Source organism: Cetorhinus maximus, chromosome 10, assembly GCF_964194155.1.
Source record: "Cetorhinus maximus chromosome 10, sCetMax3.hap1.1, whole genome shotgun sequence".
Taxonomy (NCBI): domain Eukaryota; kingdom Metazoa; phylum Chordata; class Chondrichthyes; order Lamniformes; family Cetorhinidae; genus Cetorhinus; species Cetorhinus maximus.
The window spans coordinates 94,859,879-94,873,008 of record NC_135888.1 but is presented as its reverse complement, the minus strand read 5'-3'; the positions used below and the strand labels follow the sequence as shown (position 1 = coordinate 94,873,008).

Here is a 13,130-nt window from a genome sequence, read left to right as displayed (position 1 = left end):
ACCATTTAGATGGCCAGAGTTTAGCACGCTGCATGGCTGCCCGAAACACTACCCTCCTCCGCCCCACTCCACCTGACCGATTGGCGGCAGCTTTGTGCACTGGTCTGCATGTTGTGTTCTCAGCTCAGGTGCAGGCATTCTCCTAAACCGAACTGCAAGGCTGCGCTGTCAACTTGAACCATGGGGGAGGCTGTTCCAAAACGGGATGACTTTTCCAGGTGCTGTGAGCACTTCCACTAATGGCTGCTCCATGGCCAGCTTTAGCATGGGGATTGTACAACGTGCCCAGTCATCCAACCGTTCTATAGTCCACTAAAATGCTCATTAGTTTGCAGTCTTTGCCTGAGGGGTGAAAAGCTCTGGGGCACTTGGTGGCGCTTTCATGCCTCTGCATTGCTTGAGTGGGCAGATAAACTAGAGGCCCAGCTTCATGCATGTCAATATGGCTGCGTCTGAACTGTCTCAGCTGCGGAGGAATGGTCACTTTACAAGGTTTCCCTAATGTGTGACCGCTTCCCTCCCCTCTGCCCTGCATGTGCTTGTGCACTATCTTCAACCACAGGGCAGCCCTTGCCTCCTCAGCCTCCCGGCCAAGTCGCTCAACCACAGGGTGACCCTTGCCCCTCCCCTTACCAAGTCCCTCAACCGCAGGGCAGCCCTTGCACCCCCCCCCGCAAGTTGCCTCAACTGCAGGGCAGCCCTTGCCCCCACCTCCCCTGAAGTTGCCCCAACCTTGAAATCCAACAGGCGACCCTCACAAGCGCTGCGCAACGTCACTGTGCACTCACCTCCGAGTTCCCCTCAAGGTGCATCACGCCAAGTGCACACCTTATATATGTTGTTGTGAAATACGTTGGCTGAGTGGACGATCCAGCCGGGGGACGGAATGATTCTGGCGGGCTGGCCTTATAATGATATGCAGATGTAATACCGTGTTCCCGACATCCGGTGGCGGGAAACGTGGCCCGCTGTCGATGTGCTGAGTGGACGATCACAAACTGGTTTCACAATGTCATGAAACTGATTTTTGGCCTTCTCGCCATATTGTCCACTCGCCGCCGTACATGGCTGATGTCAGTGGGCACAGAAAATTCCACCTTCTGTCTTTCCCATCAAATATATCAGCACTACGACAGAATAAAAGTGAGGAGTGGGATCTCTGGTCATGGACTGCTAAGGAGTGATTGTTGTACTTTGTCGAAGCTCTGCCCAACTTTAGGCATGAAAATCCATGAGGGAACCACCCAACTTCTGTCCATACTATGATATGACCCTTTAGAAAATGGCCGAGACCCAGTTTTTCTAGGTTTCTGCTTTTGTCAAGATTTGCCAGTCAGTCTTATAGGGAGCAGATGGCATCCTGGCCAATATTTATCCCTCAATAAATATTACCAAAAAACTGATTATCTAGTTATTGTCACATTGCAGTTTGTTGGAGTTTACTGTACATAAATTGGTTCCTGCATACTTCATTAACTATAAAGCACTTTGAGATGGTTGTGAAAATTGCTATGTAAATGCAGGTCTTGGTTTCCCTTTTAGAGAGAGAATGCTGTTTCTTTTTGTCTTTGCATAAGTAGCAATCTCTTGGCTAGTTTATTTAGGTTTTCATTAAGAACCTTATCCTGCAGAGGCAGAAGTGTGCCTTTACATGTAAGGCATGTTTGGACAAGAAGTAAAATACCAGTTGCTGAGGCTGTTTGAGGCAGTTGCAGGTAGGGAAAGAGTCATTTAACTTTATCAAAGTTTTGAGGTCAGAAAATGACAAGATTGAAGTCAGCTCAGGTATTGTCACTCATGTCTAATGTGCGTGTAGAAAGAACTGAAAATCCAAATAAAATGGACAACCCCACTGCCAAAAAGGATTTCGTTCAGTAATTTTGTCCATTAATAATTTGCTGCTTAACTCATAGATAACTCTGATTACATTTATACATCTCTGTTAAGCCTTGGTGTGCCCAACATTAATTTTGTGATTTGTAACCAATAGTGTGGTCTATCACCTACCTTGGCAATTTGGCAAGAAAGAATTATTTCTTCAGCAGCTGGAGTGTAATCTAATTCAATAAATTAGATTTTAGGAAAATAAATTCAATTTGATCTCAACTGAGCTAAATCAAAGACATTTTGGTGAGCCAAGTGGGGAATTGTCCATCCCTAGACTAATCCTGGGAGGCAAGACACCCAGATGTAACCTTAGTATGAATTTGTCTGGTTCCTTGGTAAATATTTGACAGAATACTGAAATCCAGCATTCTTACAAGACAGTGATTATTTTGGATATCTTTCCTCAGCTTTAGAGATGCACCCTGGCTTCAACAGATCACATAGCTGTGCGCCAGCCTGTCTAATGAAGTAGAAACAATAAATCTAGGTTTCCTCTTATATGCTCAGAGCAGCATCAGAATAGAGATGTGGGTGCTGGGGATGCAGACATAATCAATTATAGCTATTCCTTTTGTGCATGTTAAAACAGGCTATAAGCAACTGAGATCAGGTTAGGCACCTTGATCTGAAGGGCTGCCTAATTTAATTTTCAGATGGAGCTGTAAATGCTTTTAAAATTCATCATCTTGTGAACATCCCCAAACAATGAACTTTGTCCAGATATAAAATTCAGGAACTTCAGCTGTAGTGAAACTCCGTGAGCCTGACGTGATTTGAACATATAACCTTCAGATCTGGAGTCAGACGTGGTACCGCTGTGGCACAAGGGGTGAACAGCAAGTCTTGGCTATTTTGAGCAGGAGGCTATTTAAATAAGCAACCCCCATCCTACCCCCAAAGCCTCAGGTGTCATCATACTTCCACTTAATGTCGCCTCAGGAACTCATTTACCGCATCTAAATCAGATCTTTTAAAGAATTCCCATCTTCATCTTTGCTGCAATTTCAACAGCAGCAGCAAGCAACATTACTGCAGAAATGTCTTGCAAAAACATTAAGATGGGCAAATAGCACCCTTCATTGTAACAAAAACTAATGTAAGGAAAAAAATGTTCTTAATTGTCAATGCTTCTTTAGAAAAGTTTATAACTTTAATGCCAACTTTTACAACAAAACTTATAATTACCAGGTTAACTCTAGCAGGCCAGACAAGTGAATTAGTCACGCTCAATTGATATAAACAAGATGATCACCTATATACATACAAATTGGTGCTGTTGTTATAAAGTTTCATAAGCTAAAATGTTGTTGTAATCATGTTAAATAAATGTGTAACTTCAAAGAATTGAAACATCTGTCAAATTACAGAATTGCTATTCATTGATGCACAAAATGTACAGTATCATAGAATGGTAAGAACTTAATGAGCTCCTGAGCTTAAATGCTTCATTAATTGCAGGTCCCCATTAAAGACCAAATCTTTCCACGCTGTAAGAGCCTCAGGATAAATCACCCTCATTATTTGTGGCCCACTTATTAATTGTCTGTACAAGTAGTTTGTGATGTATCTCCTTGCTATGAGCTTAATAGTTGAAAACTATGACCCAGTTGCCTGTTTGCGCTATTAACTAGGGAATTCGATTTGATAACCAAACACCAAAAGGGGAGAAGATATAATCAAGTTAAATTTCTTGCAGTAAGTTTTATTAATATTGAACCTATGTTATTTGTTATTGTTACATTATTAATTAAATTATTTATACAAGGTTTGGCTGAACTGTGCCTTTAAAAATGTCAGGGAAAGATGTTAATAGGAAGGTACAAAAGTGGAGAATACATTTTGATTGACATCATACGGCATAGTGTGCATTTTAGGGATAATTAGGGTATTTAGGCCTCAGGTTAAATTTCATATTCTTTAAGCGAGCTCACTGGGCTGGAACTTCTGAGCTCCTCGGTATTGTATTGGGGCGGGGTGGTCGGGGGTACCCCAAAGATGTGCTGGGGAATCCCCTTCAGGCATCCCCAAGTAAGATTTGCATGGCAATTTCCCAGAAGTATAAACTTCCCCTGGGCAATTGCCCTGCACTGGGAACCATCTGAAAATGCAACTTAAATCGCAAACTTCCAATGGTTCCAACTGGGTTACACCAATAGTTACCCAGAAAAAGTTAGAAGGATTAAAAACACTCCTAACTTCTGGGTAACTAATGTTAGAGACACAGACCAACACCCCCCACACCCCTGACCCCCCCAAGGGGTCTCCCCCCACCCCCTGATTACCCAACCCACAAGACTCCCCGCCACACCCTGACCTCCCAGGGGACTCCCTAACACTCCGGCTAACCCGCCACAAGATTTCTGCCACCCCCATGGGGAGTCTTCCCCTGCCTCTGCCAGGCCCAAATGTCACACCTGCCTCCTCCCCAGGCCATGCCCGACCCGACCCAAGACCCGGCACCCTCCCCCAGGCCCAACATGACCCAAGGCCCAAAACTGTCCCTCACACCACCCCACCCCCCACCCACCCGAGACCCAACACCCCAAGCACGACGCGACATGACGCGAAGCCCGACATCACCCTGCCGCCACCCCCTGAGAGCTGGCATCACCCCATGACTCCTCAGGACCAACCCGAACTGACCCAAGGCCTGGCACTACCCCCCACCCCACTCCCCTTCCCCCAGGACTGGCCCAACCTGAGGCCCAACACCCTCCTCCCCCATGCCCCCCAGGCACAACCAGAACTGAGGCCCAACACCCTCCCATCCACTCCCCCACAAAGCCCAACCCCAGGCTTGACAACACCCCACAGGGGGGCCAGAGGCCCAACACCCTCTCCCCTGCCCAGGCCCAATCTGAACTGAGGCCCAACACCTCCCTTCCACCCCCCTGCAGCCCTAAACCAAGGCCCAACACCCTACACCCCCAGGCCCAATTCGAAGCTCAAAGCCCCCCACCGACTTCTGACCCCCCAACCCCTCCAACTTCTGACCGCCCCCCTCTCACCACCCCCCCACCAACCCACGTATGAAAATTTGGAGGGACCCAAGGATAGATCCTTGGGTTTCACCAGAAGTAACATAGTGGGAGTGCGAAGAAAACCCATTGCAAGTGATTCTCTAGCTATGAATGGATAAATGAGAACAAAACCAGGAGTGTACAGTCCCATCCAGCTGAATGACTGTGAAGATATGTTATAGGAGGATCGTGTGGTCAATCGTGACAAAGGGTTGGTGTAACATAGCCATTATTATATTGATATGAACAATACCTTTAATAAATCTTTTGGAAAATCCTTCCCATCATTGAGGCCATCCAGATTAGAAATAAACTGCTGGCATGACATCCTTTTTCCAATATTCTGAAATACACAGTTATAATAAAATACATTTTAACTCAAGAATACTAGACAAAGCATTGTTTGAATTAAGCAAAGAAAATTTCAGATATGTAACACAGGTATTAAGAACGAAAACAATAAATTCACTTTAAAACAAAAGTAGTTACAGTGAAATTAAAAACTTTCTGAATATAAACCTCCATAATAAATGGGATAGAAAGACTTATCCAAGAGCAGATAGAGGCGTTAAATATAGTTGCAAAAACAAAAGGAAAAAAAGACAAACTAGATAGGATAAAAGTACTAAGGAATAACATTAGATAGAACTGAAGTGTCATTGGGCTGAATCTTCGGCTCGGTGAGCGGGGGCGGGGCCCGCTCGCAGAGGCGTAAAGTGACGCGGGGTAACGTCGAGCGTGTGTCCCGATGTCACCACGCATCATTTAGATTTTCAGTTCGGCGGGCGCACAGTTGACTCGGCTGTGTGCCCGCCGAACTGTCGAAGGCCTGTTAAAGCCATTCATTAACTAATTAACCCTACTGAGAAAGCTGCCCGTCCAGCCTTAAGTTTGGCGGGCAGGCGAAGAGCTCAGGCGACCTTCACATTTTTCATGGAACCTCATCCATGGGCGGGATGAGGTTTCATGAAGAGTTTATAATTAAATATAAGTTTTCATTAAAGTTCATTGACATGTACCAGCTCATGTGACACTGTCACAAGAGGGGACATGTCTTAAAAATTTTTTCTTATTTAGTAAAATTTTTAAAACTTAAAATTTATCTCCCTGAGGCAAAGAGGTGCCTCAGGGAGATTTCTGCGCTCTTTTGCGCACATGCTGACTCAGGGAATTCCCCATGCCCGCACAGGGAGTACACAGTGCTTCCAGGTGCGTGTCACGCTGGGTGGGCCTTAATTGGCCCACCCACGTAAAATGGCAGTGCGGACCCGATCAGGGGTGCCGATCGGGTCCGTGCCCGCCCCCACACAACCCCCCTAACGGGGGGAAAATTCTCTCCATTGGATTAATGCCTGAAGTATTAGGAATAAAACTGGAAAACAGGGGAGCCAACTATTAGGGGGAGGCACAATGCCATAGTTTTGGCAGAAACTTGGCTTCAGTTAGGGCAGTGCTGGGAATGGAATATTGGTGTTGCAAAATTTTCAGAAGAGATGAAGAATTCAAAGGCGAAGGATCAGTGCCATGACTAATGACAAGATTATAGTATTGAAAATAAAAGGATATTACTGAAGGTAGTGTTCAGTATAATTCTCTCCAGATTGAATTGAAAAATAAAAGGAGTAATTTTAATCATGATTGCCCAGAGAAATACGAAAATGGCTAATGAAAACTAGGGGGGAATTTAATACAGATCACAGAAGAAGGTAGCAAGGCAGGGAGGGCTGTAGAATTGGGAAGGAAAGCCTGAGGCCTTCCTGACTCCACCCAATTCAGTCAGGGGCAGGGAAGGTCTAGGACAGCTTACCTGCCCAGCAGTCAACTGAGGTCCTTAAGTAGCCAATTTTTTCTTTTTAATTCACTCATGGGATGTGGGCATCGTTAGCTAGCATTTATTGCCCTTGTTCCAAGGACATTTAAGAGTCAATCACATTGCCGTGGGGAGTCACATGTAGGCCAGACCAGGTGAGGATGGCAGATTTCCTTCCCTAAAGTACATTAGCGAACCACTAACGACTATCAACAATGGTTTCATGGTCATCATTAGACTTTTAGATATTGATTGAATTTAAATTCCACCATCTACCACGGTGGGATTCGAACCTGGGTCCCCAGAGCATTAACCTGGGTCTTTGGAATACCGGTCCAGTGAAAATACCACTACACCACCACCTCTCCATAATTAGGGATCACTTAAGGGCATCTCTCACTGCCACTGGTATTCTAGCAGCAGTGGGGGGTGGTTTCTCCATTATGTGGGGAGATCCCCCTGTAAAAGCTGGTGAACCCGCTATGGGCTCAGGCACTTATGATCAGGCACTCTGTGGCCCATGGAGGTGTCCCCCAGCATTAACAGCCATCCCTGTGGAAAGTCCCCCATGCCCTCACCAACAACCCCACCCCCTCGCCAGGACCTACATGACTGGCCCCAACGAGCCTGACCACACTTACATGGGTTCTTGGGCCTACTCAATCTTGCTGGTCCTGGTTGGCTGCAAACCCAGCAGTGGCCACTGCACCTGGTGGCACTGCTGGCACTAAAGAGCTGCCAACCCTCCAATTGGCTGGTAGCTCTTGGAAGCTGTATATTCGCCCTGAAAGGGACTGGTGTCTTGATGGCAGGAAGCTAATTGCCTAATGGACATAGGATCATATTGGGGCTCTCAGAAACAGCTGTGGTGAGGTTACCCCTAGCTTTCCAGCTGACTGTTGGGGCCACTGCTGTTGGCATTAAATTCAGCCCTGGAAGTTGGTAAATTACTCGGCATAGAGAACTTCCATTCCAAATACTAAGGGAAGTTGGTGGTGAAATAGCAGCAATAGGTTCTAGGCTGGAGGGCAATAAGTTTTACATCTTGCTCACAATATGGATTGAGGCTAAGGCGGAAAACTAGTTAGACTCAGTCAGTTGTAAGAAAACTGAGAGAGAATATATCAAGGAATGTGATTAGTTAATGCTTTAAGATATTGGCTAATTAGGGACAGACATTCCAATTTTAAAGGTAAGAACATAGTTGGCTAATTTACATATGAACACATAAACTAGGAACGGGAGTAGACCACTTGGCCCCTCAAGTCTGCTCTGGCATTCAATAAGACTGTGGCTCATCTGATTGTTACCTGGGCCAGGATTTCCCCCTTGGCGATTTGGGGGCGGGGCCCGGTCGCCGAGGGGAAAATGACGTGGGATGACGTCGGGAGGAATCCCTGACTTCATCCCGGGCCATTTAAATTTTTGGGAAAGCGGGTGGACAGCGAAATCAGCTGTCCGCCCGCCGACCTGTTAATGGCCAATTGAGGCCATTGACAGGCTAGTTAAAGTACTTAAAGACCTGCCCGGCCAACCTTAAGGCTGGCGGGCAGGCCAGGAGCTGCAGCGGGCTTCTGATTATTCATGAAACTTCATCCACTGGCGGGATGAAGTTTCATGTCCGTTTTGTACAAAAATAATAAAGTTTATGTGTTCTTTATTAACATGTCCCATGACATTGTCACATGAGGGGGCCATGTTAATAAGTTTTTAATGTTTCTATTTTTAAAGTTTTTACCACTGTCAGTATTCTCCCTGAGACAGGACTTTGCCTCAGGGAGAAGTGCACTCTTTCGCGCGCATGCGAAAGAGCGCACTTTGACAGATGGGGAATCCCTCCCCCACAGGAAGTGCATAACTTAAAGCGGCAGACCCCGTTTCAGTGGCGGGGGTCGACTGCCCACTCGCCGCCAAGCCGGTGGGGCCACCCGCCATCCAAGGGCAAGATTCTGCCCTTGAACTCCACATTCCCACCTACCCTGATAACCTTTCATTCCCTTGCTTGTCAAGAATCTATCTAGCTCTGCCTTAAAATTATTCAAAGACTCTGCTTTCGCCGCCTTTTGAGAAAGAACGTTCCAAAGACTCTCTCCCCTCTAAGAGAAAAATTTCTCCTCATCTCTGTCTTAAATGGGTGACCCCTTATTTTTAAACAGTGACCCCTCGTTCTGAACTCTCCTACAAGAAGAAACATCCACCCTGTCAAGACCCTTCAGGATCTTATGTATTTCAATCAAGTCACCCTCTTGCTTTTCTAAACTCCAGTGGATACAAGCCTAGCCAGTCCAATCTTTCCTCATAAGACAACCCTCCCATTCCAGGTATTAGTCCGCCAAACATTTCTACAAATCCTGATACAGGATGCAGGTAATGACCACATGGAAATATCAGAGTATAAGTTTAAAAAAAAGGCAGATGTAGGACTGTGCCATCTGCTGCAGGGAAACTTGTAGCTACCATGCAGCATAGAGATGGAATATCCAGTGGTGTTAATGGTCAGCACTTGTCTGAAACTTCCTTTTTTTTTCTTGCAGGCATGGGGAGGGCAATCTTTTGTGCAACCACCTCAGGCAAGACTGCAGGCAAGTGATGCAGCAGTCCAACAGCTGGGGGTTGCATTCTCCTTCTAGCTCCCTGTACCTAGAGTCTTAGAAAAGGCTGTTAAGAGTTTGAGATGGTTTTTAAGGTTCGGCAAAGGCTTTCCGAATTTTGTCACACTCCTATGACATTCCCTTTTCACCTGAGGTTATCCCTTTAAATTTCATTTACACGCAACTTCTCACTAAATGTGCTCCCAACACCCGTCCAAATCTACACCTGAAGCTGTAGTACATATGCTAACCGTGGAAATTGAATTTCAAACAGCATAGTTCAATACAAGTCTGCCTAAAGGCCATCCATAACCATTTCACTACAATCTATGTTAAAATACAAATACTTCTTTAAATAATAATTAGCATCTTTAAGAGTTACACTGTACATTATTTATCCCACTCTACCAGTGAATTATCAGCACCAGGCCAGAAGTTTGTTGTACAGAACTAATGGGTCTAGTCTCAGAAAATCTTGAGATCGAACTAGCACATATGATTCATTTGGCATCTCAATATTCCTTCACTAAAGAACCATAACTAGAAAATATTCCCCACTTATTCTGACCAGCTCATTTATTCTTTTGTACTGATTGTTCTTTGCAACTATGAAATTTGTGATTTAAAGACATAGAACATTTCCAAAACTACTTTTGATGATTATAATGTAGTGCAAAGAAATTGAAAACTAAGGATGGAAGTCAATGCCCTCCCCCAAGGCAAGTTTGGGATTGATGATGGCATTTATCAGATGGAAGGGTGGCAGATGGGGATGATTAAGTCTGGGGCAGGAGAGCACGTGGTGGCCTTCCTTCAGTGGGCAATTAATGCCATCCAATATTTCAACTGGCAGGCAAGACCCCCCAACATCTACATTAAATTCCACCCTAAAGTTATTTTTCACAATATTGTATTTTGCTACCAAAATGGTGGACAGATTGTGTCAGAAATAAATCACTCCAATATCATCATCATAGTACCTGGACTCCCATTTTCAACATGGTAGAAATTCATCAATAATATCATTAGTTTTTTAGAAATGTTATGAAACAAAAGTATTTTGAATTTTTCAGTTCTTTTTCAATTGGAAGCTTTTCTTTAAAATGGGTACATTTCAACATAACTAAGTTCTAATTATATGCAATGTTAAACGGAAGTGTACTTCTTTATTACATGCAGATAATAAAGGGTTAAGGATGTATTAAATATATATAAAAATGTATTTAAAAAATCCGTACAAAACTGTCCTCCAAGGGATGCAAACACTACTTTCAGTTATAAGATCGCACTGCTTTGTAGAGCAGCAGAACATCTCCAATATGATGACCAGGGTAGATTTTTTGCCCACCAAGGATGAGAAGCAGATAATCGCAATAAATACACCAACTTGAAAATCTACTCTAATCCACTCCTCCAGATGTTGGAAGGCAGATAAGAGGGTGCTGGTTGAAGCCTATGCTTATCTGGTCAACCCTTTCAGTTCGAAATTATAAGTAACACTGGGAAAAAGTGGTCATGAAGACAGGAACCTGTCGAGGTTAGAGAAATTAACTGAAAAATTACAGCTGAAAACAAACATTGACATGAAATGTATATACGGTAACTTAAGTTTCACATTCAACCAAATTACAAATGTAAAGAAGTATCTTTCACAAAGGCAGCTATTTTGGCATGTCTAATAATTTAGTTCTTACACTTATGCTCAAAGGAAAATTAATTAAAATATCAATTAGATTGCATCATGCAGGAGAATGAAAATGAATGATATTGATTGAATGAGTGAATGAATCAGATAACTGTCTCCTGTAACATTAAATATTCTGTGACTAAATAAAAGAAACAGATCAATTTAGAATTGAGATGAGTATTAGATATAAAGGTATAGCCAACAAGCAGTGCACATGTGTGGATTGTGTACAAAACAAATAATGACAGTAGCAAAAAATGTAAATTACTGTGTTAAAAGCGCACATTACAAATTGTGTAGCTGTAGCTCACTGATCAATGTTGTGCGGTAACCAATGCATTCATACAGGCTGTTATAACATGAGTTAATTTATTCTGTTCCTACAATGCCTAGTAATTGTCTCAATTGGAGTTTTAGTTCATCAGCATAAAATTTATGTAAATGCTGCCAAAAGTAGCACCAATAACTACGTTTTCTACTAAGGGGGAAGAGTCATAAATGTTTGAGAAGAACATTGGGAAGAATTGCCAACGTGTAAAATGACGCGCGGTGACGTTGGGCGGGTGTCCCGACGTCACTGCGCGTCATTTAGATTTTCAGTTTGGCGAAACCATCAAAGGCCTATTAAGGCCAGTTAAAAACTAATTAAAATAGTTAAATGATCTGCCCATCCAACCTTGGTGGGCAGGCGATGAGCCCAGGTGGCCTTTGTATTTTTCATGAAACCTCATCCACGGGCGGGATGAGGTTTCATGAAGCTTTTATAAATTAAATAAAGTTTTCCGTTAATGTTCCTTGACATGCCCCAGCTCATGTGACACTGCCACTATGTGACACTAATATTTTCTTTTCTGTATTTAGCTTTTGAAAACTTTAACTAATCTCCCTGAGGCACGGATTTCTGCGCTCTTTTGCGTGCATGCATGAAAGAGCGCAGGTCCTGACTCAGGGAATCCCCCCCTGCCTGCACAGGGAGCGCTCATCATTTCTGGGCGAGAGTCATGCTGAACGGGCCTTAATTGACCCACCCACCGTAAAATGGCAGCGCACACCCGATCGGGGGCACTGATCGGGTTCGTGCTTACTCCCGCCTGCCCCCGCACAAACCACCCCCCCCCCACCCCCAACAGGGGGAAATTTCAGCCCATTGTTTCTTAACATGTATGAGGGCAATCAAAAGAACTTCAAATACAATTCAGGAGAAGTCCTCAAAAATAACTACTACTCTCAAGAAAACATAATTACAGCAGAATTTTACATAAGGACTAGTCTGCTATTAAATTGTATAATAGTAACATAGCTACTTTAGTTCTGCTGCAGTTTAGGAACAGTTTAGAGATCTGTCCTAACTTATTATTTTCCAGTAAAGGATTTCTCTATGGCTTTATTTTTCTACCCTGCAGAGATACATGAGAATTGTGGTAACTTGACCTGAAAATTTGTAATGACCTGAACACCACAGTGTCTGACTTAAGATTGCACTTCCGGCCAATGTTGAGAACCAAAAACACAATAGTGCTTTTGATTCAACAGGAATGTTTCTGCTGCCCAGCTAAATTGTCACAGAACATGGAATATTTCATTAACAGCAAACGTAAATGGAATATGTTGACTTTATGGAATTTAGAAGAAGTGAATGTTCATGAGATGGAAAGAATTAGATAGTTGCATTAACTTCAAAGATCATGCACTAAGCAGAACTACACTTACCACCTGAGACACCAAATATGGGATCCAGGACAAGGCAGGAAATCAGAAAGGATACAAAGGCAAAAGAAAAGGTTAGTATCGAACATGCAGCTGGTAGAATTTCCCCTAGTGAAGGTTACCAGGTCTAGTGGAGGCTACCAGGGAATACCAATGCAATGTCACATACTCCCTACTGCACAAGGCTCACAACAGGTTACAAGTATCAAGTTTATGTAAGATTGTTGGAAGTATATGCTAGGAAGCGTGAGACAGTATACATATCATTACAAACTCTTCTCTCCCATCCTGCAAAGCATTAAAGATACCCATTATAAAAAGCAAAAGACATAAGAAGACCTGAGGTGAGAAAACATCATTTGACCTATTGGAGCTTCTACCAAAAATATTTCCACTTACTCAGCCTTGCTTTCAACTGTTTGCAACAC

The 13,130-nt window shown here is 43.7% G+C and overlaps 1 protein-coding gene across 1 annotated transcript in view; it reads right to left on the bottom strand.

Annotated features, from left to right (window-relative positions):
* LOC144685849 (PH and SEC7 domain-containing protein 2-like) overlaps positions 1-13,130 on the bottom strand; it is a 225,679-nt gene that overhangs the window by 77,741 nt on the left and 134,808 nt on the right. Inside the window, exon 8 of the mRNA XM_078550800.1 lies at positions 5,161-5,250. Within this exon, the coding sequence (XP_078406926.1) occupies positions 5,161-5,250 (90 nt within the window). The remainder of the gene's footprint in view (positions 1-5,160; positions 5,251-13,130) is intronic.